This window comes from Gopherus evgoodei, chromosome 3 (genome assembly GCF_007399415.2).
Source record: "Gopherus evgoodei ecotype Sinaloan lineage chromosome 3, rGopEvg1_v1.p, whole genome shotgun sequence".
Taxonomy (NCBI): domain Eukaryota; kingdom Metazoa; phylum Chordata; order Testudines; family Testudinidae; genus Gopherus; species Gopherus evgoodei.
The window spans coordinates 64220716-64247489 of record NC_044324.1 but is presented as its reverse complement, the minus strand read 5'-3'; the positions used below and the strand labels follow the sequence as shown (position 1 = coordinate 64247489).

The following is a 26774-nucleotide window of genomic DNA, read 5'->3' as shown; positions in this document are numbered from 1 at the left end:
TTTAATATGCAGAATACCTATGGTATATTTAAAGTAAATAAAAAAATAAGAAATAATCTGCACTTTTTTAGTGCAAGAGTCATGATTCCTTTATTCACAAATTGCCAGTGTGCACAAAAACAGCCCCACAGAAGTATAAGTTTTTTAAAGTTGGAAAATTTTTAAATAAATAAAAACTGGTCTGTAAAGTGATTAATGCAAAGAGAGAAATCTACAATCTGTAAATCAGGACAGCAAAATGCTGTTTGTAATCACTGTATTTTCATTTTGCTTAATTTACACACTGCTCCAATTTACTACTAGAACTTGGCCTTGACCATATCTAAACCTATCCTAAACCCAGATCCAGTTCTAAATCCAATAATAAATTGAACAAGTGGGGCTATATAATGGAACATCATATGTGAACACCCTTGAACTTTGTGGTGTTGGGATTAGTATACAGATACTGATTAGTGGTGATCAGATACCCTGGTGATGGTGGTGGTACAAAAGGAGAATAGGACAGTATAGAATTCAAACTTGGTAAATCAGGTCTTTCTCTCTTTACAAACATGAAGACAAGTCCTCTTATATTTAATGTTTAAAATGCTTCCTTTCCTTCTCAAGTACCAGAGCAGCAACACCTATTCTCCAAGAGTCAATTCCCTGCAGTCCTTATTCAGGGAGATTTCTAGCTGACTGGAATGAAACCTTCTCCTGAGTAAAAACTGTAGCATTTGGCCCCCACACCTTTAATAAACTCCACAACTGGATCCTGTTTGTATTACCAGAGAATAGTATTAATATAACTCATATAAAAGGCTAATGTCAAAAGGTTTTTTTCTCTCAAACAATGGTTAAGACACAGATCTTTTTTCTATTTCTGCCTCTTCCAGATCAAATTTTCTCAGTTAACATGGCAAACTAAGATTCCCCCCTCGCCCAGCTGTTGGCACTGAAATCTAAATGTGGGGTCTTTTTTCGTAGATCAACATCAAAAATAAAAATTCTACCATGAAGAATTTAGACCCCAGGATTCAGCAAATCTCAAATGCTTTTCAGCATGTGTTAAGTATATGCTTCAGCTACGCTGATTTCAGTGGGACTTAAGCACATGCCTAAGAGTTTTGCTGAATCATGGCATTAGTTGGCAACTTTTCTGATGATGCATGGCATACACGTGGTGATCTTCTGGAGCTATAGTATACTAGCTCTGAAGTGGACACAGTAGTAAAAACCAGTTTGAATCAGTAAACAAATAAAAGAGAAACCTTTGGCCTTGGAAAAGAGAACCACATTTTGCCCTTGATCCATTTAAGGTACTGGATGTTCTGCCCATGTATCAAGGACAACATATGGACTACAGAGAACATATATGGATAGAAAAATGTCCATTTTTAGAGCAGCTTTTCAGACCACAAAGCACTTTAAAATGTAGACTTCATAATGTGCTCTTTTTCTCTCATAAATTGCGTCAGAAGATCTCCATTCTTAGGACCTCTTATTCTCAAAAAGAAGTCGAGGAAACATCCAAACACTTTTCTGGAACTCAGAAAATGAGAAGGCTACTGATGGAATGATTAGGGCTGTGGCTTTCAGAGGAGTTGAATTAGAGACTGCCTTGGTTCCAGGCTCCCCAGATCCAAGCACATGCTGGAGTGCGATTATTATCCCCTTAGCTAAGGAGTCTGTCTAAACTAGGATCCACAGCCCTTACAATGCTCACAATCTCTTGTCCAACCTCTGTTTTAAAGAGCATGTTTTTTTTCATGTCACTTCCTATTCTTTTCTGAGAACAGTGGCCAACTACTGGGGATCTCTCCTTTCAATTAAATGCAACTTGCTGTATAATAAAGTAGAATATAAAACGTTTCCAGTTAGTGTTCTGACGTAAAATTTTCCAAAGAACTGAAATGATTTAGGAGTCGAAGTCCCACTTACTTGCAGTTGGACTCGGGGTCTTAAATCGCTTGTGCACTTTTAAAAATTTTAGTCAGGCCTTTAGCTGCATAACTCCTCTTAAAGTCAATAAAATTCACATGACTTGCTTCTGCAGCACCAAATAGATACTTATATTATATTATGAATTATTGTACAAGTATATATTTTGAGGTACATTTTTCAGCATGTTGCCATGTGCCTCTCATTGACTAATTGGAGATATTCAGCTAAATTCCTAAGCACTGATTTGAAAAGTGAATGACAGTAATGGGGATGGATGAAGGCAAGTACTGTCTGAAATTTAGGTTTGTTGTAGAAAAATATAGTATTCTGTTTTTCTAAACCATTTGAATGGTTTTATTTAATTTAAAACAACTGCTTTTTGTTGCTTGGAAAAGCTACCCAGCACCACTCAGAGATTTGTGATGACCCAGCACATAGAAGTGTCTACATATGATAAAGATAGTCTGAAACCACTAATAGTCTGAAACCAGGTTCTGCAAACTGTACATAAACAAGATGCATAAACAACTGTACATAAACAAGATGCATATTACTATTCTATATCCATTAGAAATCAAAGGTTTAATAGTTCTATATTTAACTGGTACCCATACAGCCTTGCTACAGCATCTGAGTATAGCTGCTTGTGCACATTTTCAAAAGTTGAACTCTAACTTCCAAGCAATTTACTACTTCTGAGTGTCAGTGTATTAATAAAAAGACAAAAAAAAGCCCACAACATTGTAGCACACAATCCTATTACAACTATTATAATGAGCCAGAATTTGTGCTTTTGATGTTTTATGTCATGTCTTTGAACTATCTCAGCTTTGAAATTTAGTTATAAAACACACAAGTCTACCACAGAGAACACAGCAGGGCCAAAGGGAATGATACCAAAAGGGATTTTTGGAGGAAAAAAAATTAGGAAATGTTAAATAATTTCCTTTGCCTGTTAATATTTTACCAAAAACTCTCTAGTTAGGTGAGAATGGATTTGTATCCAAATTAAACACAAAAAGATAGATATTAAAATACGAAGTCAATATAATCAATCATACCTTATTATGTGTCTGAGTTTGTCCAACCAGTATAAGAATATTTGATGAGATAATAGATAGGCAGAAATTAATTAGAATTATTGACCTCTCAGATCTGATGTACCTGTCCAAATAAATATAGAATAAAAAGGTTCTAAAGCCATTTAAAATGAAAATATTATCATAACAGATAAGCAACCATAAATACTTGAATGCAATTCTTAGAAATGTGGGTGACATTTTAAAATGTAAGAGCTCTGTTACCAGAATTTCAAGAGAGAATTTTTCTATTAAACTATTACATTATTTCTCGTTTGGTATCTCCTACTAATACAAAATAACATGCCAGTTAGAAAAGTTTTTGTTTCCATTATATATTTTATAATTCCCTCAGAATATCTCAAGACATTAAAGCTAGATTCTATCAGTGCTTCCATTATAAGCTGTTGGTATTATTGATATGAATCATATTGATAATAATGTGACTGCATAAATTCAGCTCAATAGTAATATAATTTCTTCTGCTGTCTGCTCCTCTATGGGAGTGTTCATAGGGGGGCAGATCCACAGCTGGCATAATTTGAAATAGCTCCATTGCTAAGGATATGTCCCACAATATGAATTAAGATGCAGTATAGTAGATCATAACATAGTAGTGCGTTCTTAAACACTTACATTATTAGGATAATCATAACATAAATTAATTTTGAAGTTTACGCTACATTTACAAAATAATTTGTGTGCAGAAGTGATAATACAATAAGTCCTTCATCTCCATATGACCAAATAGCAAAGATAGCTGATCTTTGTACTGGTAGATATTAAATTATAATAGTGATCATTACATATTCCCTGTTGCCAACTCTTGTTATGTTATTCATTTTACAAGTCTATTAGGAAAATAGTTTACAGGATAACAAAATAACTGTATCAACTGGTTTCTTAAAAATGTAAATGTCCTCATTTTGCTACACTATGTTTTATAAGCTGAAGCACACCAAAACAATGATGACTATTTCAAGAAACACGGCTACCCCTTTGGTATTATTGGTCTGGTTTTCAGACCAATCACTGGGAGCTGTGGGCACCTAGATTTTATGAAAATTATGCAATTTATTTATAGCTTTTACTTTGTCAGTACAGCTCAGTTGATGCTATCTCTCCAGTGGGCCAGAAAGTCATGGGTTTAAATCCCATGTCGGGCCTTACATGCATAACCACAGCTGACACTTCAGGGCACAGTGAAGAGGGATAGTTTGAGGTGCTGTGCTTCGGACAGAAAATAAATCATCGTCCTTTCTGCCTAGTTGTCTAATTACACCTTTCATGAAAAGAGTACAAGATAACCCAAGAAACATTCCTCCTATAAATAAAAAAGTATAATGCCCAAGGCTGTGTGTGATTTGGCAGATGAATACAAAAAGGCTAATGCATTTGCCTACATACTACCACTCTAACTCCTTATTAGAGATAGACCTGAACCAGACCCAAAATCAAACACCCTGGAACTATGAAGAAGCTCAGATCTGAACGTGGTACAAGAACAGTTTTTTACTACTCAATGTGTGGGTAGATTTAGTGCTCAGGAAAGTTAGGGGCCTACTGCATTGCCGTGAGCCAGGCAGATGATGTGCAAGCTTTCAGCAGCTTTGCTAATGCACCTTATTTCTTCTGACCAGCAATGTTACTATTCCAAAGTTCTTTTGAGCAGACACTGCTAATCCAGACAAATTGCAGGCGTTTTCTGCTAAATAAAAATATTTTCAAGGATGACATAACCAAGCCCACAAGAACCAAGAATCACAAAAGTTAGTGAAGGAAAACTCTTATTACATCCACTGTTAATCTTTCTGCCAATGCAAGACTGTTGACTAAAGTGTACTCCTGAAAGCTTTGTTCACTCCAGCTTTAAATAACTCAAATGCTGGGAATTTCAAAGGTCATTTCTACAGTTAAAAAGGCCTTACTTTTAGCACATACTTCCTGATATAAATCTAAATTTTTTTTTGTCAGTTTCATCCAAACTCTGTTTTTATGCCTTTCAGGTCACATAAAACAATTCCTTTCCCAGCTTAGAAGCCCTCCTACTGGGAACCACCACTAATACATTCAGCCTCATACCGGGTCTCCAACAATGCTAGATACATCACAAGACACAGCAATAACCCCATAATGCACCCAGCCAATTCTGCAGTTGGGGAGTTTGGAATCACTTCCTGAAGCCATCTTATACTCAGTTTATTTCTTATTTATTTATTTAGCATTTGAATATTAGCCAAGCAATAGTGTTCTTAGTGGTCAAGTAGAGCTTCTGGAGCCCTCCACTGCATTTGGTTAGTGGACACTCCTCGACGATGTGAGTCATTGTTTGAGCTGCACTGTTGTTGCAGCTTGGGTTACCTTGAAAATCTCAGTGGGGCTGGTTGGCTGCACAGAGGCCTGCCCAGTTGGAAATTGGTTAAGAAAGGGCCACTGACAATGTGACAGGTTGAAGCTGGGCAGGGGGAGCAGTAGGATCTGTGACGAAGAACTGATTGGTGTTCGATGTTAATTCCTTAAGACATGATGGCTGATAATCCTTACAATATTTTATCCTGGCTGGAATAACCAGGTTTTCTATATTAAACAAAAATGTTTAATCCTCTCTCTCTCTCTCTCTCTCTCTGAGAGAGAAATTTAGCTATTTATTTTGGTAATTAAGCTATTTATTTTAGTAATAATGTGTGGCAGCATATTCCATTGGTTAATGTTACAGTTTCCATCCTTTTAAGCTTGATGTCTTTTAATTTCATTAAGTGCCCTTTTGTTTTTGTATTATGGGAAAGGGTAAATAGCTGTCCCTAGTTTGCTGACTCTGTCCCTCATTATTTTATATACTTCTCGCTCTTCTTCCTTACTAACTAATCATGCTATTTTAAATCCCCCTCCTACTGAATTCCTCCATGCCTTTCAGTTGCATTTATGATCCTAGGGGTCCCTAAGGTGCAAAACAAGTTCATTATTAGACTGTGCCACAAAGTCCCAACCAAACATGTTTTTGAAGGCATACTGCTTCATTCTGTGCCCTTCAATGCATGATGCAGCTGAAGTGTGCATAGTAGTCTGAACATCTGTGAACTTGAAAAACCTGAAACTTGTGTTACTTTCATATGTATTTTTTATTACACAGATACCTCATGTTCAAATGTAAATGGAGGAGAAGTGGGTCAGGAAATAGGTCATAAGCCTTAATTCAAATATAAGAATTCACTTCTGGAGGAATCCTGTAAAATGTTTATTAGCTGTCTGACTACTGCACTGAAAGGGCAATATCATTAATACTGAAGAGAGGAGAGAAGATATGGACTATAACGTCACCAGTAGACCAGGACAGACAAGCAAATCAATTACACTAATCGGATTTATTACAGATCAATTGCAGCATGCACTGTATAGCTATTTTGTTAAAAAATGCCTTCTATTACTACTTATAGAAGATAAGAACATATCTAATGGCATCCTGAACTACTAATTTAATTCCAAACAATTGTGCATTTCCATTCAACCATGTCATCAATTACATACCTCCATAGTGCTGCATAGACAACTGCGAGGGTGATCAAAGCCAAGCATGAGAGACCACTGCCTACTATTAGGGTTACTGAGGGGGCACCAGATGATTCCATGATCTGTAGGTTACAACAAACTACTATGAGAAAAAACTATCTTCCAGGAATTAAAATGCCAGAAAAAAGCAATAAAGGAAAATGCCTAAAACAGCTACTGTATCATAGCCAGCCTTGGTGATATAAGGTATGAAGCACACATGTACTCCTTCTAACTTAATTCCCAATTTGATCCATACACATCTCTGAGATCTCTTTAACTACTGATGCCATCCAGAGAGGCCTTAGAGCCTTAAAATGTTTTATTATACCACTACATAATGTTTTATAAAATAAAGCAAATGATGATATTACAACTTAGTAGGACACCACAATATTAATTTAGGTTTAAAAGGCACCCTAGTTAAAATTAATGTAAATACTTATTTTCCTTGAAAGGTAGAAATATTTTGAAAATAATGTGCTAAACAAATAGCTTGTTTTATTGACAGCTATTAAATATCATCCAGTACTTCATCCAAGATCTGATTCATGTTCACTGCAGAATTACCAAACTTTAGGACTTTTAATAACTTTGTCTGAAGTCCAGTATTCTCACATGCTTAGTTTTCTTGGGCCTCTGATCATATAGAAGAAATGACAATGTAAGGGAACACAAAAATATTGTATGCTTCTTCTGAAGAACTTGGAAATCTAGAATTATTTAATCTGTGCTATTCTGAATTAATAACAGTTGAAAAATAAATACATGACCTTGAAAAAACAAACTTGCTTGCTGTAAAACAATTAGTCTCAGACATCACTATTATGCATTAGGGATATCTGTGTGTATTTTAAAATTAACATGATATTGGCTAATGCAAATTAAAGGATTTAGACCTAAAAGTTTGGCAAAATGTTCTATATGGCTTATCAATATGCCTTTTAAAAGTCTCAAGTATGCATTGTAAATTACATTGTATCAAGATATCTTTCATCAACCATACAAGAGCTAAGGCTAATGTACTTTTAGGCCAGATTTTACACAGAAAGTCATGCTTTATTTCAATCACTTTGTTTCCAAACAGCTGAAGCTTACTGCTAAAAACAATCTCTGATCATACACTTCCAAAAAGAGGAAAAGCAAATAATTGCCCTTTGGGGTTCAACTTCAAAACGATTTGCTCTTTAGACTATTTTTAAATGCAGTAATACTTAGAGTGGTTGCTTCTACATTTTATGTCACTCCTTTCCATGCAAACTTTGTTATTTTTCTTAAAGATGTCAACAGACAACACAGAAAACCTGTACTAAACATGTCCAGTGCAGATCTGCAATCTGTTTAACTACCTTATCTAGGGTTTTCGTTCTACTAACAGCAATAAAACCTTCTACATGCCTCTTGAAAGGATAACACCCTGGAAAAAGGCTGTTAAGTTGATAATCGTTCAATATGAAAGTTTTCGACACATTTGCATTACAATTAGAAGGCTTTCCTATAAAATACTGAGATGGAAACCGTCCGAAGTTGACTAGGATTTAGTTATATCACAGAATCTGGAATTCATTTATCTGAGCTACTGTAGATAACAGGAGACTAACAACATTTTGCCAGCCTGCAGTATTTAAACAATTCCTCGATGCAACGTCCGAAATCTACCTGACAAGGAAGCTGGACAACAAATCTTCCTGCTTTTGCATTAAATCTGGAATTTTTTTCTTTGTTACTTACTATTTCTCTAGGTTGCTGAGCCAAAATGGCGAAGGTAGAGAGACGATCACATAAGCATTTCGTATGGGATGCATCGGTAAGCACAGTTTTACATCCCTGGGTGGACCAGGTTCCCAAAGAGTCGTTCCTGCAAAGGAGAGAGAGAGAGAGAGAAATCGGGATAATTATGCCTGACGGTCAATTCCATGAAGCGAAAATGCAGTTTATTTGAGAGGAGAGTCTAGGGTAGTTCCCGGACAGAAGAGATCTACTTGTTGTTCAATAGGACTTAATTTAGATGCATCTCCAGCTGTACAGTAATGCGAGGGGAGAGGGGGAGAAAAGGCAGGGAGACGGCTAGGCTGCGTGCAGTGAGCTGTCCAGCGTTTTTCGTGCTGAAAGCTCGCCTAGCTCTGGAGAGCCCTCTGCTACCAGCAGCAGCCTGGTGCACGGCCGGCCAGCCACTTCCTAGCCTCATCAGATCACTGCAAAAACTGATCGGGGGTTGGGAGTGGGGGGGAGACAGGCTTGTTTCTTTCTCATACCAGCTCTGTCTGTCTCTTGCGCCTTGTTTTGTGAGGTGGTCGTTAGTGTTGTCTCTTTTGTGTGCGTGGTTAGTTTAAATGCAGATGGCTTTAAAATGTCTGTCTAGGTTACACTGGTTGCATTGGAAGATGCCGGATCTTCCGCTCTTCTGGCTATTTTTGTTAAGGATGTGGGTTTTTTTTAAACGATCAGCCTTGGAAATTTCACCCTGGAAACGGCAACATCAGATGCCTCCGACTATTGCCTTTGCCTCTGCTCCAGCAGAGGGGCGGATTTCAGCACAGCAGCCCACAACATCGCCAAGAGACACGAGTTCGCCCTCCAGACATCGCTCAGCCCAACTCACCTTTCCCCATCTCTCTGCCCCCTTCCCTGTTTATTTGGGGGCAACAGTACCGAGCTAACCCCAAGCCAAAGGGGTCGTTTTAATAGGACTTTCCACCCCCCCCAAAAAAAAACTAAACCAGCCTCCGATTTAAGTAGACATTCAAAATGCTCAGATCCACCCCAGCTGAACAATAAAAATGGTATCGACCCACGTTTTCTTTGTGCGGAAAGCGAGAGAGAGGGGAAAACCCCAACTCCCCTGCCCGTGAAAGGCAGGCGAAAGGGCTCGGTTTCAGCTAACTCAAGCCTGTTATCTTTACATAGGTCATATTTAGAGAATAACCATTGGATTTCTTCCCCCCCATGTCTAGGGATCAAATGGAGACACTGCAGCTAGTAACAGCATGTGTTGTCAATTCTTATCTATTTCACTCTAGGTCACTAAATGACTTGAAATGAGAAAAGGAAACAGGAAGACGGGGGGGGGGGAGGAAGGAAAATAACTACATTTAATTTTCATTCACCAGGATCACTCTTCTCTTCACCTCTTCTGCCTCTGATAACCCACATGGGTGTGATTTCTCCAAGCCATGGCCCTCAGGAAGCGGAAATTTGTGATTCCTAATTCCCATTCAGAGTACAATTCACACTCTTTCACATTGGCATCTTACACCACTAGCTTTTTCAGTGCCCAAAGGCAACACTTGTATCATATTCCCTTCAAATCAGTTTCACATAAAAAACAAACACAGACACAACAGAGGAATCTCAGATGAGAGAAAATCACCAAATCTCCAATTACTAAAGCTTTCCTTTAGTAGCCTCTATTCACACATTGTCCCTTGCACAAAGCTAAACAATACTATACCAACATCCACTTTAAAAAATGCTCATACATTTTATTTAAACTATAATAAATTCTGAAACATATCTTTTGGTTCACCTTACAATTTTATTTTATTAGCTTTCCTTTCTCTTATTTTATTGTGGCACACAGTTAAGGCCAAATGAAGTACATTTATCTGAGCTGATTAAATATTTAAGACAAATGATAGCTTAAGAGAAATTGACATGTTTTAAAACATAAGGACAGTATTATTCACTCTGAATTTAGTACACTCTGAATTTAGTACACTGAATTTAACCTGTGTTTTGCATGCACAAAGCATCCATTTAACACTAAATATTTCAAGATTGTTTCCAATGAATAGCACTAGTTGAGTTATAATAATAATAAAAAAACCTGTAGACAGCTATATAGACCAATTCTATTTAAAACAAAATAGCCCTGATTCTGATCACAATTAAACTGGTGTAAATCAGGACACTCCATTTAATCAGTGGGTCTGATTCTGCTTTCAGGAAATAAAGTCACAAATGAGTTGAACCAGTGATTGCAAATGGCTACCAATAAAACCACTATGTTACACCAAACCTGTCATGGTATAATCCCCACTCTGAACCTTAGTGGCCAAAAGATGGGGTACCAGCCTGAATTCCTCTAAACTCAATCCCAGCTTAGAACCTGTAGCGCTGCCACCAACCAGGAATTCCAGTGCCTGGTACACTCTGGTCCCCCCAAAACCTTGCCCGGGGACCCCTAAGACCCAGACCCTCTGGATCTCAACACAAGGAAAGTAAACCCTTTCCCCCACCGTTGCCTCTCCCAGGCTTCCCCTCCCTGGGTTACCCTGGAAGATCACTATGTGATTCAAACTCCTTGAATCACAAAACAGAGAGGACAATTCACCTTCCTCCCTCCTTCTCTTTCTCCCTCCCAGACTCTTCCTGAGAGAAAGTAATCCTGGCACAGAGAGAAATCAGCCTCTCTCTCCCTCTTCCCTCCTTTCTCCCCACCAATTCCCTGGTGAATCCAGACCCAGTCCCCTGGGGTCTCACCAGAATAAAAAAATTAGGTTCTTAAACAAGAAAAGCTTTTAATTAAAGAAAGAAAAAACAGTAAAAATTATCTTTGTAAATTTTTTTAAAAATAGGTATAGGGTCTTTCAGCTATAGACACTGGGAACACCCTCCCAGCCTAAGTATACAAGTTCAAATTAAAATCCTTTCAGCAAAAATACAAATTTGAACTCCTTTCAGCCAAATACACAATTAAACTCCTTTCAGCCAAATGCACATTTGAACTTCTTCCAACCAAATACACATTTGCAAATAAGGAAAACAAACATAAGCCTAACTCGCTTTATCTACCTAGTACTCACTAGTCTGAACTTATAAGAGCCTGTATTGGAGAGATTGGAGAGAAACCTGGTTGCACATCTGCTCGCTCTGAGCCCCCAGAGTGAACAACAACCAAACACTAACAGCACACACAAAAACATCCCTCCCTCAAGATTTGAAAGTATCCTGTCCTCCGATTGGTCCTCGGGTCATGTGACAGCCAGGCTCACTGTTCTTGTTAACCCTTTCCACGCAAAAGAGATATGAAGCAGTTTTGTTCTATTAACTCTTACTATCTGTTTATGACAAAACCATCATGCATTCTATATATGTCACATATTTCACAAAAGAACGACACTAGAAATACTTTAAAGATTTAGGCTAGGATTTTTCAAAAGTTCTCAGTGCTGGCCTAACTGCTTCTATTGAACTCAAGAGTAAAACTCCCATTGATGTCAACAGTAGCAAAGTTTGGCCAATCTGAGTACTTTCAAAAATACCACCCTTACCGTTTTTCTCCCTTTTGATGCAAGATTGTGAGATATTGAAATTTAAACTATCACATATTCAATATTGCCCTTCTTTCACCTCTTTATTTTTGGGGGAGAAATTCCACTTTTTGATGATAGCGAGACGCATTTCTGTGGCTGGTTGATTATTTTGAGAATGATGGCTGTTTGAAGCTGTTTAGAATGTCAGTCTAAGTCCCTCAGGGTAGACAGAATATAATACACCAGAAACAATTATTTTTACTATTCAGTAACTTTCCATGCAATTTTATGTGATATACTTAAAAATATTTTCATTCTGGAAACAATGGGGCTAGTGGCTTAGATTTTGAAATGGGACTTTGTATGGTAAAATATTATGTAGGGGCATTTTTCTATAGTAAGATTAATTCGCAGAGGCACAACTGACAAAACTGATAACAGACTGATGATTTGGCCACATCTGATGTGCTAGCAACCACATTTTGCTTACCTTACTTTTCTTGGTATCATGACACAATCTACCCACTTATTATTGATATGTTTTGTTGAAATTAAGGGTACAAATGTCCTATTAACTGCAGTGCTATTTTCTCTACATAAAAAAATTATAAAATTCTGCAGTAGCACTGCTGTCAAAACTACTCACTTAACAATGGACTTATCACATAACATGCACCAACTACCATATTATTCTACTCGGAGTCCTGGCTGATAATACAAAATAAGATGGGTTTATTATGGGCCAGCTTGTTTACTTTTGGTCCACACTGGTAAATAGAGAGACCAATAGAACTATCTGTCTGTGTAATTGATCACCAATGTGAACAAGGGGTTTACAAGCTGGCCCTGTGTGTGATACTTTAGCAATGTGTTTGATGGTGGATAGTTGTGTTTTAAGGTAGGATGAGCAGCACTTTACATTGTTAAATGCAAAAAAAAAATCTATGTTAGTTAAATAATATGGTGCACAGTTCAGTGCTTAGAAGTTAAGAAATGCCAGAACTAAGGTAGCTGGTGATACCTTAATTCACCCCCTTGTACATATGTTTTATGATACAGTTTTTAATTACACGATCATATACTATTTTTTCCACAGGACCATTGCCTCATTCACGCCTCATACAGAGACATATACTTTGCCTTCTTGGTTTCACAATTAGATCCTGCAGCAGAAGAACGTTGGAACTCAAGAATACTGGGTTTAATTCTATGTTCTGCAGGAAAATGTGTTGTAGCGGCTAGAGTACCATTTGTATCTGTCCACACCTACTCTGTGCACTTATCTCTCCCTGAGCTCCTATCTCTGCTCCCTCTGATTCTAGGTGCTGCTAGGTTCTATCATCCTTTTTTCTGATCTCTGCTCTTAACCCCTTTTGCATTTCAGTTAGAAAGATTCCTCCTCCTTGACACGGCTTTGATATTAGCAGGAAGAGCATAGACAGCACAGGAAAGAGTCTCCCTGCTCTCAGTTCTAGTGTCCAGCACCATAGTGACCCCTAGCAACCAGCAGGAGCAACAGCAGGGAAAGTCCTGCTCAGCCCCTAGAATGCACATGCTCAGTCAAGCTGTGCGATGGAACAGGCTCATTCTGGTTGATATGTAGGAGCTTTGTGGGGTGGAGCATACTCAGTACAGAAGTAATGCTGAGAAAATAATGCTCAGAAAATAATGTTGCCAAACCATAACAAAACTCTCCTGAGCACATGCAAATTATAATCTTTAGAAGCTTATCTCTTTTGACAGAAGTTCATGGGGATGGCAAAAAGGCACAATGCCTTTTGCCAAATTTGAATTCCCTGTCACTACAGCTTCTCAGTGAAATCATTTTTTGAGGTTTTTAAGGCCAGGCTTGACAAAGCCCTGGCTGGGATGGTTTAGCTGGGAATTGGTCCTGCTTTGAGCAGGGGGTGGACTAGATGACCTCCTGAGGTCCTTTCCAACCTAATATTCTATGATTCTATGAAACTTTTAACATGGGCAAAACAACATATTTTCCTCTAACCTTTTACTCAGAAATGGCTGGGCGGTTTTGGCTGAAATTGGAAAATGAAACATAAAGAAACAAATGCCACTTTGGCCTGAAGCAGACACTTGGCACGGAAAATTTCAGCTGAAATGGTTAATTTTTGACAAACTAATAAGCAAATGAAAACAGAGTCTTATAATGGAAGGTGTTGGATAATCTAAACAGTGGATATGACTACTAGCTGCACCTATAAGATTATATTGTATGATTGTTGCTTATGTTAATATATGTAACTTTCACTGATCATTAAATAGGTGCCCATGGAGGTTTATAAACTGAAATAAAGAAATATACTGCTTTTGATTTTTGCATTAACTCCTACTATCAACTGAGATCTGTGCACATAGAGATAAGGCAATATCTGGTCTTTAGGTCCAGATTCTGTCTTTTCAGTGTACTCTTCATAAAGGGTGGTATGTAGTTGTGAGAAGCACAGGTAAGGAATCATACTTCAGAATTGTGATCCTTCCCTTGCTCCAGAAGAGTTTATGGTCCTTACAAGTAGCAAATTACTACTTCCCCAAATCTGTCCAGCTGTGCTGGCTGGCAGGTTGGGAAGAATAGAGCCAAGGCTCCACTCACTCCCCAATCCTCCCAACTCCCACACTGACTTAGGCTCAGAGAAGCCACAGAGAGACTTGGGAAGTATATACTTCCCCTTAAACCTTTGCATGTCCACACAGACTTCATGCACATAATGGGGGATGAGTTCGTGCACGTAGTTCTTACTGTGATCAATCTTCTGAATATTAATAGCGTACTACAACCAACTGGGCATCACTATAGGTTTTGCTAGTTGGGAAAAAAGATTAGAGGGCAAACACTACATGCAGCAATATTACACAGAAATATTTTTGCAAAACCCTGGAAATTCAGAAGTTTATTCTCATGTAATTTATAAAAATGACATTATGGAAACATCAAAATGAAAATAAATATGTTGGACAAAAACATCTAATACTACATATTGCCCACTGAGCTTGTGGGAGGCCAAAAAAAAGTAGAAATCCCTGAGAATTTTGTTTCCTTGCTGATCTCTAAATTGAAAATGAATCCTATTTACATTTTTTTTTTTGAAAAACAAATGTGCACCTGAACTGGAAAGCAAGTTTTAGTACAGTGTGGTTTGAAACAGAAGAGATACTAAACCCTGAAAAACAGGATTTGTAGGAGAAACACTATAATAATTAGCATATGTTAGTTGTTATACTTACTCTGTAATAATTCCTGACCACCCTTTCGCACAAAGTATGGTCCTAAGTAAAACACAGCAGCCTTGATCATTCCTTCCACTATCATGCACAAAGACAGTCAGATGCATCTAAGCTGGAGCTATGGAAGAAGGGAGTAATGACTCCATGGCATGATCCCACAGATGTACTTCTGCAGCTACAGCACAGAGCTGGAGCACAGCAGAAGAGAAAGAAATGAGGTAAGGGAGGATGACTACTTCTTCATGTTTCTTGGAGTCTGGGAAACATAAGATATTACAGACCTCCTTAATATTATCTTATTCTGACTATTTTATGATTTATCCCCTGATAGGAGTTTGGGAGCAGAGATCAATCATGATAGAAGGGAAATATGGATCTGGAAGCAACTGTGCTGCTATGGAATGGGAAAGGGCTGACCTGGGCAGCTATGAAGAGGATGTACATGAATCTCGAGCCATGAACGGGATTTGAGAGCCTGTCTCACAAAGTATGGGGAAGATAACCCCTGCCATCTGAGGAAATGAGCTGCAGAAAAAGTAAGAGATTGAAACTCAAGGAGTTTCCTGGCCCCAGCTTGGTAATTCCCATATGGTATGGGATGGTACAGATCCATTGTTATTAAAGTTGTGGGAACCCATGTTTGTTTATCCATAATGTCAACAAACTATGGAACTGTTAGCTGTTAGCTGAGAGACAGATACCTGTGCAAGGGGCATTTGATCCATAGTATTGTCTCTTTCCCTGCCAGGGCCTCTACAGAAGCTCCTCTACAAGAATTGCAGGGAGTCAGGACCTCACACAAATTTGGGGAACAGAAACATCAGCGCAGAAGACTAACAACTTTCCATGGCTTTATCTCTGACTAAACTTGTAGATTTCCCTGTAGAAAGTTGATCTGGAGTTAATTCTTTGCCTTTCTGCTACATGCATGCTGCCAAGGGGAGGAGGGCACCATGGGATGGCTTCGCCCTACTTGTGAGATCTAGGGTTTCCTTTCCCAGGATGAACAGAGGTGGAAGGTTGCACTTCCTTTCAACTCCATTCCTTCCCAAATCAGTCCCCCCTGAGGGAATGATTGCAAATAAATTAGAGTTGGTCAAAAAGGAGGAAAATATTTGTAAAAAAATTCTCTTTGTTTTTGTGGAAACATTTTGAAATTAAGTGTTTTCTGACCAGCTTTATTGCCAATTCCACAGAATAATTTCTTATCCTCTTTCCTGCTTCCTGTTGTTTTCTCCACATGAGGAGATGATCTGGACATGAGAGTATTGGTCATTATTCTCTGCTCTGATTGTTGCTTCTGTTACAAAACACTTTTGCTGTGTTTGTTGAGAGTGAAAAGGAGAGTATGTAAAATACCTGATAATACTTAATATTGTGCTGAAGAATCAAGCTACAGAGAGATCACATTACTATTTTGTAAACAAGTACTCTCTATGTTGATGCTGGGTGATCAGGCTCATTTGTGACTCTCTTTATGACAGAGTTTTTGCCTGTTATTTCTAACCTATGTGGCAAACAATAAAAGAGTCATGTAAAGAGTCTAGCTGTGTTAAAAGGAATCTGTTCTTATTTATATTTTCAGTGTTGAGTTTAATAGTATTTCAGTTGTGATAGAAATAACACATTAATTAAATCAATGTTATACATTACCATTACAAGATATTCAGTAGAAGGCAAAAATATGAGGGTAACATTAATAATACCGTGTTTATGTTACATAGGATTGGACAGAATCACCTGAATTACTGAGTCCAGTTCCCGGCTATTACAGGTAACCACTTCCTATAATTCCTTTCATAAGCATATCAAGTTCAATCTTAAAACCAGCTAAGTTGTTAGCCCCCAGTATTCCTGTTGGAAGACTGTTCCATAACCTCATTCCTTTGATGTTTAGAAACCTTCTAATTTCTAGCCTATATTTATTCATGATCAGTTCTCATGAATGTATTCATGACCAGTTTATACACGTGTTCCTGTGTTCAGAGTTTTATGATCATTTTTATTAGCTTTACTCTTCACAAAATAGGCCTAAGCTTTGGTAATCATTTATTCAGATTATCTAAATATTGTATATGATTTATTATGAGCTAGAAGAAACTTTGAAAACTGATATTTTCCCTGTGACCAACCTGAGCAATCTGTCAAATTTACATTATTTACAATATCCTTAGCAATAAGGGACCCCTGTTAAAGAGCATATTGCCAGGGTCTTAAAAAGATGAGGTCAGAAGTTCTTTGTGGAAATTAAAAATGGAGGGTTTGTCTAAGGCTGCAGAATAGCAGTAGCTTTTCCTGATGTTTCTTCCAAATGACAAGGAGAGGCGCAATACAACCCTGTCAACTGTTATATTATTATTAAACATTTTCAGGCCAGATATGCCACAGCATGGAGGGGAATACATGTGAATAAGATTGGAGTGAGTGCAGAGTGAAGGGCAGAATAGTTGTTAGGTGATGGTAGTTCATTTACAGTCTGACTCAAACTCCCTTATTGAAGTCAATGGAAAGAATTTCATGGTCTTCAATGGGTGTTAGATCAAGACATATGTGAACAGTGTATGTTAGGCTGTGATGGAGTTCCATCTGTTCTGAAGGTCATTATAAGAGCATCAGCATCATCATTAGGTTTTAGAGTTAACACCTTTTAGAGTTCAACCTTCACAGTGGTTGAAGCTCAGAGTCCTTATTTCAGGTGGTCTGCAGACTTAGGAAGATGACAATACTTCGGTGACACTTGGTTCACAATTGGAAGGCTTTCTTCACAATCAAAAGGGCAAGAAACTTTCTTTTTGAAAAGAAAAGCGTAGATACTGCTGAATCTGACTATGCCTCATGAGTCATGTGGATACATCAAGCAGGCTAATGTGTCTGACACCACTGAGCTATATAATGCTAAATTGTATGCCATATATAAAGTGTACAAAATGTGGGAATTGCGGTTGATGAGAAAAACTAACAGTTTACAGCCCTGATTTTTTCTGTTTATAATATCAAGGAAAACACTGCAGTGATTTTTTTTGGTATATTTGGGGGCAGTGGTGGATAATCAGCTGAACATGAACTCCCAGAGGCCTAAAGGGCTAATGCAATGCTGGATGCATAACAGGGGAATCTTGAGTAAGAGTAGCAAAGTTATTTTACCTCTATATTTGGCATTCATGTGACAGCTGCAGACTACTGTGTTCTATTCTGGTGTTACAATTCAAGAAGGATGTTGATAAATGGAGAGGATTCAGAGAAGATCCATGAGACTGATTAAAGGATTAGAATACATGCCTTACAGTGATAGGCTCTAGGAGCTCAATCTATTCAGTTTAACAAAGAGAAGGTTAAGGGTGACTTGATTATACTCTGCAAGTATCTACATGGGGAACAAATATTTAATAATGAGCTCTTCAGTTTAGCAGAGTAAGGTATCACATACTTAATAAATTTTTATCAGTGAGAGTAATTAACAACTGGAACAACTTACCCAGGGTCGTGATGGAGAATCCGTCAATGACAAATTTTAAATCAAGATTGGATGTTTTTCAAAAAGGTACGTCCTAGGAATTATTTTGGGGAACTTCCATGGCTGGTGTTTTAAGGAGAACAGGACTAGGTGACCACAATAGTTACTTGTGGCCTTGGAATCTATGAGTTTAACATTTTACAGTTTTTAAGCAGGAGACAAAAAATCTCATGATCACACAGCCAAATAAATGTACATTTAGAGCAGTTTCTCTCATGCACCAGAGTTCTGCTCAGCATCAAGGAGAGATGGATGTATGAGGCATACCATTATGACTCTCTGATTCTCCGGAACAGGGACAGTCCCCGCCCTGACATCACTTAAGCTGGTCAACACTAACACTTAGGTCAACCTACATAAATTGCTCAGGGCTGTGAGAAACTTAATGCCCTATGTGACATAGTTATGTTTACCTGACCCCCACCCTAGGTGCGGCTACGTGGATGGAAGAATTCTTGGAGGGGGGATAAACTACACTCGATGGGAAAACACCATCTGTTGCTGTAGTAAGTGTCTACACTATGGTTCAGCACTGCTGCTGTAGCACTTGCAGTGTAGACATACCTTTAGAGCTGCTGTCACTGTCATAAGGTTCTTAATGGAACTATGTTAGCAGAGGATAGGTGTAGTGTAGCACAAATACTAACCTCCACACCCCTTTTAAGGCCCTATCTAGCCTGGGAAAATGAAATACGATTAGCCAACATACTAGCTAACATGTTGAGACATTGTTCAACCCTACATTGCATCTACTTTAGAGAATGGTGGTGTTTAAAATGTGTTAGCTAATCAGGATAAATCCTAGAGGAGAACCTCCTGGTTGACCACAAGAAGTGTGGTTAAATACCACTGTCTTTGTCTATACTAGACAATGGTGATATTGGAAATGTCTCAGTTAACATGTATTAGCTAATATGTTGGCTAAGTACACTTCATTTTCCTAGTCTAGACAGAGTGTAAGGGGGCAGCTTATCCCTGCAGCTCTATAGCTGGCAAGCCTCTCTGACTGGCATGTAGAGGGTGATGCTAACGCCCCACTTGCTTTTCTCCTTTTCCTGCCTCCCTTTTAGAGAGGTGCTTCTGAGGGAAGCAACTCAGTAGCAGCCCATTACCTCCTGGGGTGCAGGTGCTGTGATTCTGGGCATCCCTTCTGTGGGCTTATAAAGAGGAGGGCTTTACTCATCTTGCCTCGCAAGTGTGCAGCTGCATAAGGACTGGCAAACATTTAGCTCTAAATAATTAATAATAATAAGTTCACTAACATTATATAGTACCTTTCATCAGAAGGTCTCAAAGCACTGTATAAAGGTGGGTAATTAGTATTAGCTTCACTTTGAAGATGAGGCTCAGGGAAGTTAAGCATCTTCCCCAAGGTCACACTGAGTGAGGGGCAAAATAAAGATGGGCAGGTAGGTTTCTTCTTGTTTATAACAATAGTGTAACTATTTATACCCAATTTTCATATCCTATATGTGATTTCTGTAGCTTCAAATTATAGCTTAATGGTTTGAGCATTAGTCTACTAAACCCAGGGTTGTGAGTTTAATCCTTGAGGGGGCCATTTGTGGATCTGGGGCAAAAATCTGTCTGGGGGTTTGCTCCTGCTTTGAGCAGGGGGTTGGACTAGGTGACCTCCTGAGGTCCCTTCCAACCCTGATATTCTATTCTATGTTTCTTAATATTATGAATCTGACCAATATATACAGTAACAGTAAGCAGTTTGTGGCATGGAATCAGCTTTTCTCACTGGAGTGAAAGGCATATCACTTGCTCGCTTTTTGTCTGTGATAGGCCACTTAGATGTGACCTGCTTCAGTTGAAAATTCAAAGTCTAATATACTTTCACTTCAGTGAGACATAATGCTACAAATAGAAACTGCTGCAACCTCTTCTTATATCTCGCCAAAGTAATTTACATCCTCATGGTACGTGACATTTTGAGAAGTGCAATAACGTGAAGAATACAATTAATTTTTGTTAGGCTACATACATTATATTTGGATTTCTTAATGCAGGAGGTTTATTATCCAGGATATAGTTCCCAGAATCTACATAATGAAGAGCATAATGCATTCATTGTCTGTGTACACACAGTATCCCAGGGAGTGTCATAAATCCACTTCATGTCACTGTGCATTGTGTGGGCCTGTTGACTTCAAAAGAGTTGCATCAATGTAACTCACATCAGAATCTGGCACTATATTTTGATTCTGAGCAACTCAATGATATCTAAAAAACCTCACATAAACAGACATCTTTCTATTGACTATGCATCACAGGAGGCTTATGTATATTTTTTTCCCCCAAGGAGGCTAGGGATTGTATGAAGTACATGAAATGTTCTCCTGGTATATTATTTCAGATGGGAGTTTGCAAATAAACTGTTGTGCAGGTCTCAAACTTTCACTTTAAGTCTAATCATACCTCATTTTGGTGCTTGTGATGGGGTTATACCAGGCAACAAGGGGTTAAGGTGCTGCTCTGGGCTCAGCCAGCTCCACCCTGCCACACCTGCAAGATTGCAAAGACTAGAGGAGGAGGGAAAAGAAAGCAGAACAGCTCACTTGGCAGCAGACCAGGGAAGAGAGCAGATCTGCAACTTGCAGCTCTTGAGAAAAGAGCTGAGGAAAGGCAGGATCTCTCCCTACAAGAACTGAGGAAGGAGGACATGCGTCAGCTACACCCTGAGAGTGAGGCATTCCCTCCCTCCCCCACATGACTCAATTTTTTGTGTTAATTCCCCTTGTTTTGTTTAGGGCCTCCCCTGGCAGGGGAGAGACAGGCTGAGGATCAAGCCACAGGAGAAGGCATCCATTGCTGTCCCCAGAGAGAGGAAGCTGATGCCACACATGGCCACAAGGAGGTGCTAAGCGGTGACCTGATTCCCTGCCATAAATGGATGGTAAGAAGTGGCCCAGGGAGAGCAGCCTTAAGGAGCCCCTGGCTGTCATACCTTTGATAGCCCTCATAGGGCTCTAGGACAGAGCATGGTGGAGTGGAAGGGTCCCCACTACAATTTGAAGAGACTGAGCCCTGACCACGAGGCAATGCTCTCCATGAGCAAAAACCATTACAGTGCTCTTTCAGCCTATGCACATTGGATATCTATATCTGACCAGAGCATGCTTCCTGAAGGACAACAATACTGCTCTTAATCCCTGAATCCTAGCATCCATGCTTGGAGATACAAGATCAGACTGAAGCCTTTAATGCACAGCACTAAGGTCCAGATCCACAAAGGGACTTAGGCACTTAAATCCTTGATTTAGGCACCACTGTGATCCACAAAATGCCAACTCAACCCAGTAGGCACCTAAAACCACTTGGCATCTAAATTTGCATTATAAAAGTCCCTTAGGCACCTGTATTTCTGCCTCTGAGCCCAAACAGTGCTAGCCTGAGCCACAGTATGATCCTCAAACCAGGTGAAGTTAGGCAGGGCAACATGTACCTTGTCTCCAAGGCTGATCCATTAGCTTTAAACATGCTCAACTCCACACAAAATAGCTAAGGGGAAGGCAACTTTCCTTGTAACTTTTAACCCAGTGGTAAGGGAACTCAGCCAGGATTGGGGAGATCCCAGTTCAATTCCCCCCTCCGCTTGACGAGGAAAAGTGATTTAAACAGGTCTGTGCCATTTCTCAGGTCAGTGCCTCTGTTGTGGGTTGCTTTCATTCTCTCTTGTTGAAGCTGTTCCACTTTCTTTATATACCGGTAATTAAATAGGCATTGGACCAGAGAACTACTACAAATATATCTATAGTCCAGTGAATAGGGAACTCAGCTGAGAGGTGGGACATCTTTTCAAAGGAATTTGAACCTCACCAGGCAGAGGGGCAAATTGAACAAGGATCTCTTACATCCTAACCACTGGGCTAAAGGTTGGAAGACAGCCTCGTTTACTCCTCCCACAAATGTTTCGTGTGGACTTAGATGCCTAATGTGTCCAACTCCAAGACAGGGCTTTCCAGCAGTGGAACCCACACACAGACAAGCAACTCCCACACGAAGAGTGGTGTAATTTTGGGGCAGAAAGTCCATCATGGCAGAGAGAAGAGGAAACATTTTTGTAAACATTTAACAGTTAACACTTTTTTTGGGAACACCTCTCTCCTCAGCCTCAGCTATTAGCTAGTTTAGGTGGCTCCATGCACAACATGATGGTTTTTGTGGATCACATTCTCAGGTGCCTCTCTCTCGTCAAGCATTGTATAGGGACCATAGGTATATAACCCAGGGTTTGTGGATTCTATTGGGTGGCTATGCTCCTTACAGTTAGGGCAGGTCAGAGATCTCTCCCATAGGCTTAATAATTCCTCCCCTGCGAGAGGCAGTAGCTATGTTGGTGGGAGAAGCTCCCCCACCGTCAACCACTGTCTACATGGGAAGGGGGTTAAGGTTGGTGGTGTGGATTTTTCACACCCCAGGGAGACATAGTTATACCAAAGTACATGGCCCTAGGCATTGCAAAGTCTCAGTCTCTTTGTGGATCTGGGTCTAATAGTTTCACTGTTGTAAGGAAAGCATTTCCTGATTCTTTGACTTTATAAACCAGGGATGGAATTTTCAAAAGCACTCAGTGACAGCCCAAATCCCACTGAAATCCACAGGAATTTTATCACTGAGTTTAGTGGGAGCAGATTGACACCAACACTCAGCATTTTTGGAAACCCAACCTGATGCTCTCAATTAGATGCATCTTCTCTTCCTTTGCTGAGCTGTTGTGTTGTGTGCTTTGTAACACACTTGTAGTATTTTCCCTAAGAGTGGCTGTAATTCACTGATAGGCAAAGTCATTAATCCAGCACCACACTGTGACATTACATCACAACTGTGCACAGGGACTGGTACAGAGCTCTACCATTACAATGGGAGCTCAGAGAAGGATAGTGCCACAGAGGATTTTTCTGGGATGCGAGATGTATAAATACACATGCTCTGTATGCTATATACTCCATACATGGTGGCGTTATCTATGTGATAAATTGATGGGCCATATGATGAATGCATTGGTGCCTCCCCTGCTCATGACCCGCTAAGCTATCTCCCCTTCAACTTACCCTTACAGCAGCTCCAGACAGACACCTTTAAAAAACATTAATTGTTTTAAAAAATGTTCCCTTCCTCTTTACACTCAAATTAAACCTCCTTGAGGTCTAGAATGGACAAGTTTTAATCCTGGCTCTGAAACATCTTTTCTGTACCTAAAAATGTCACTGCTTTAAAGTCCAATACCTTGCAGTCATGCAGGGCTGGAGGCAGTAGCTTTGTAAAGGGAAGATTCTCAGATTTCCAGTTGGACACACAGCCCTTGCTTCTAACCCTGCAGGTCTATATGATCAAACTTTAAAGTCATGACATTTTAAAGAAACTGTATAAAGAAGCTATTTTACTGGAATATTTTTAGGACATTTTAGGATTTTTTTATTGCTCTGTTCTCTCTTATTGGTAACTCGTTTACAGGTGTGGGGATACAAAAAGAATCCCAGCAAAATGCTTAAAAGTCCCTAAAGTACTCTCTCTCTCTCTCTCTATATATATATATATGATACATTCATGCAAAAATTATAGCATCAATATAAAGTTAAAATGGAGTATTCAAGAACTCAGAGTCAGGAAATATGGAGCCTTAAAATACAGGGTTGCTTTGGGCCCAATTCATCTCCCATTAAAACCAATGGGTGAATTTCAGTTGATTTCAGTGCGAGTTGAATTATGTCACCTTTCACTGTAAGCTATTTATTAATTAATACAATAAATGTGATACAGTACATATCGGAATTTCTTACGCAAGCTTATACATAGGAAGTACATACACTATTCAGACAAGGATTTTAAAATCTCCAGGAATCTATAAAACAAGACAAGTTTGGAAAAAAATCAGTTTAGTAATTTTAAAGTATGAATATTTAAAGTTGCATGGTTAAGAATTTGAAACATTCCCAAATTTGACATGAATTACACAATGAAATGATACTGAGTTTGAGGTGCTCCGGGGTTTGAGATGGCCCCAGGTTTTTAAACCACACAAGATTTGCACTGATTTAAACGAACAGAATGAAACATTTAAAACTCACTGATTTTGACAAAAATAATATCTATTGCAGGGATTGGCAACCTTTGGCATGCGGCCCGCTAGGGTAAGCACCGTGATGGGTGGGGCCAGTTTGTTTACCTGCCATGTCCACAGGTATGGCCAATCACAGCTGCCACTGGCCGCGGTTCACCTCTCGAGGCCAATGAGGACTGCAGGAAGTGGCACGAGCTGAGCGATGTGCTGGCCACCGCTTCTCGCTGCCCCCATTGGCCTAGAGCAGTGAACCGCAGCCAGTGGGAGCCATGATTGGCTGAACCTATGGATGCAGCAGGTAAACAAACTGGCCTGGCCTGCCAGGGGGCTTACCCTGGCAGGCTGCATGCCAAAGGTTGCCGATCCCTGATCTATTGAATTGATTTTCTTCAAGCAGGGTAATCTTAACTCTGAGATAACTTTGTCTATGAGACAGTCTCATTCCAGAACTAACATTTTTAACTTAGTAAATGAACTAAAAATGATCATACTTCTGCTTTGCCTTTTGTAGGCTCCAGTTCAGCAAGGTGTGTAAATATATACATAACTTTAAGGCTGTGAGTAGTCCCATTGATTTCAATAGTTTACTCACATGCTGAAACTTAGCTGCATGCGTAAGTACCTTGCTGCATCAGAGTCATAATGTTTTTCATCTCACTGTCTGAAAATATTAATGAATTAACTCTCAGAATACTCCTTTGAAGTAAGGAAGGATCATTAGCCAGATTTTACAGGTGATAGAATGCCAAGGCCTGGGTAATACAGCAGATCAGACTAGATGATCACGGTGGTCCCTTCTGGACTTAAGTCTGTGTGTATGAAGCTGAGGCACAGAGAAATTCATAGCCATATTTACAAAACTGTGCAAATACAAATGAATGCAAACTACCATATGCTATCTTGGTCATTGTTCATTCAAATGACCAGTTTTGTAGATCTTGCTGATACATAAAAAACCCAGACAAAATCCAAAACTGCATATACTGTATTGTAACTTACTGAATGGAAGGGTGGATAAAACATTCCAGTTTGTAACATATATTATTTTAGCAGACAATTATAATGATACACAGAGATTAGTTTTTCAGTTGTGAGATATTTGGGACTGGAACAGTTTCTTACTGCTTGTATGTGTTTGCACAGCACCTAGCAATCTAATCGAGGCTGTTAAGGTGCTACTGAAATGCAAAAAATAATAATGTTGCCATCCTTAGCAGAAGTCACCTGAGACCCACCACTCAGGATCAAAGCCACCCTGTTATTCTTTTCTGAGTAGCCAAGAAAATATACCCCTTAATTTTTATTTGGCAACCATGTATCAATAGATCAGAGATTAGAATATTCATATCTTGTTAACACCTAGTCAACCAGTTGGTACTAGCCACAGTAAATTTATCCCTATTTAGCAGATTTCATGCTAATATTGTCTCACTTAATAAACAGTCATTACCATTCCCTGTTGTTGGACTAACTCAATATCTTGGGAGACATTCTGGCAAAGTCCCTGGCCTGATTCAGCATGTCCCAGTAAAAATTATACTCTAATATTTTTATATGCATATCATAATTCATCCCCAAATAGATTCCTTACAATACCAGACACCTGAAGTAGCCACTATGGATATAGTTATATCAATAAAACTAGGACCTACATCTGCAATCAGCAGTGGTGCAGCTCCACAGGTGCTACCAATGGGAGAAGCACTAATGTGTAGCTGTAGCTCAGGCATTTTTATTACGTGTCATGAAAACCAACATGATGGTAAAAATGCCTTGGTCTGTTTAAACCAGCACATACATTTCAACTTGGTAGAAGCTAATGTAATATTATACTAACTCTTCTAGTGTAGGCAAGGCTAACAGTGGAGGGTAGCAAGCAGTAGGGGCTCAAATGCTACTGAATAATGGAGTGGGTCAGCAAGAGAGAAGGAAAAAGGAAGATTTTTGTGCAATGATAATACCCTGTCTCTTACCAAAAGCATCATGGGTTCTTTTATGGTTGCATAATGCAGATAGAGCTTCAAATTTTGCAAGTTTGGGCAAAGTTTTCAAAAGCACCTAAGTGATAGAGGACCACATACCTAAGTCAATTTTGAAAATGAGACTTAAGCTTCTAAGTCACTTAGGTACTTTTGACATTGTTA

At 39.1% G+C, this 26774-nt stretch overlaps 1 protein-coding gene across 5 annotated transcripts in view; it reads right to left on the bottom strand.

Moving 5' to 3' along the window:
* The window catches only part of ADGRB3 (adhesion G protein-coupled receptor B3), a 641000-nt gene that overhangs the window by 107406 nt on the left and 506820 nt on the right, over positions 1–26774 (bottom strand). For all 5 annotated transcript variants that reach the window (XM_030555674.1, XM_030555672.1, XM_030555671.1 and 2 more), the window contains 3 exons: positions 8283–8409; positions 6531–6634; positions 2988–3090 (listed from right to left, as the gene is read on the bottom strand). In XM_030555674.1, the coding sequence (XP_030411534.1) occupies positions 2988–3090; positions 6531–6634; positions 8283–8409 (334 nt within the window). The remainder of the gene's footprint in view (positions 1–2987; positions 3091–6530; positions 6635–8282; positions 8410–26774) is intronic.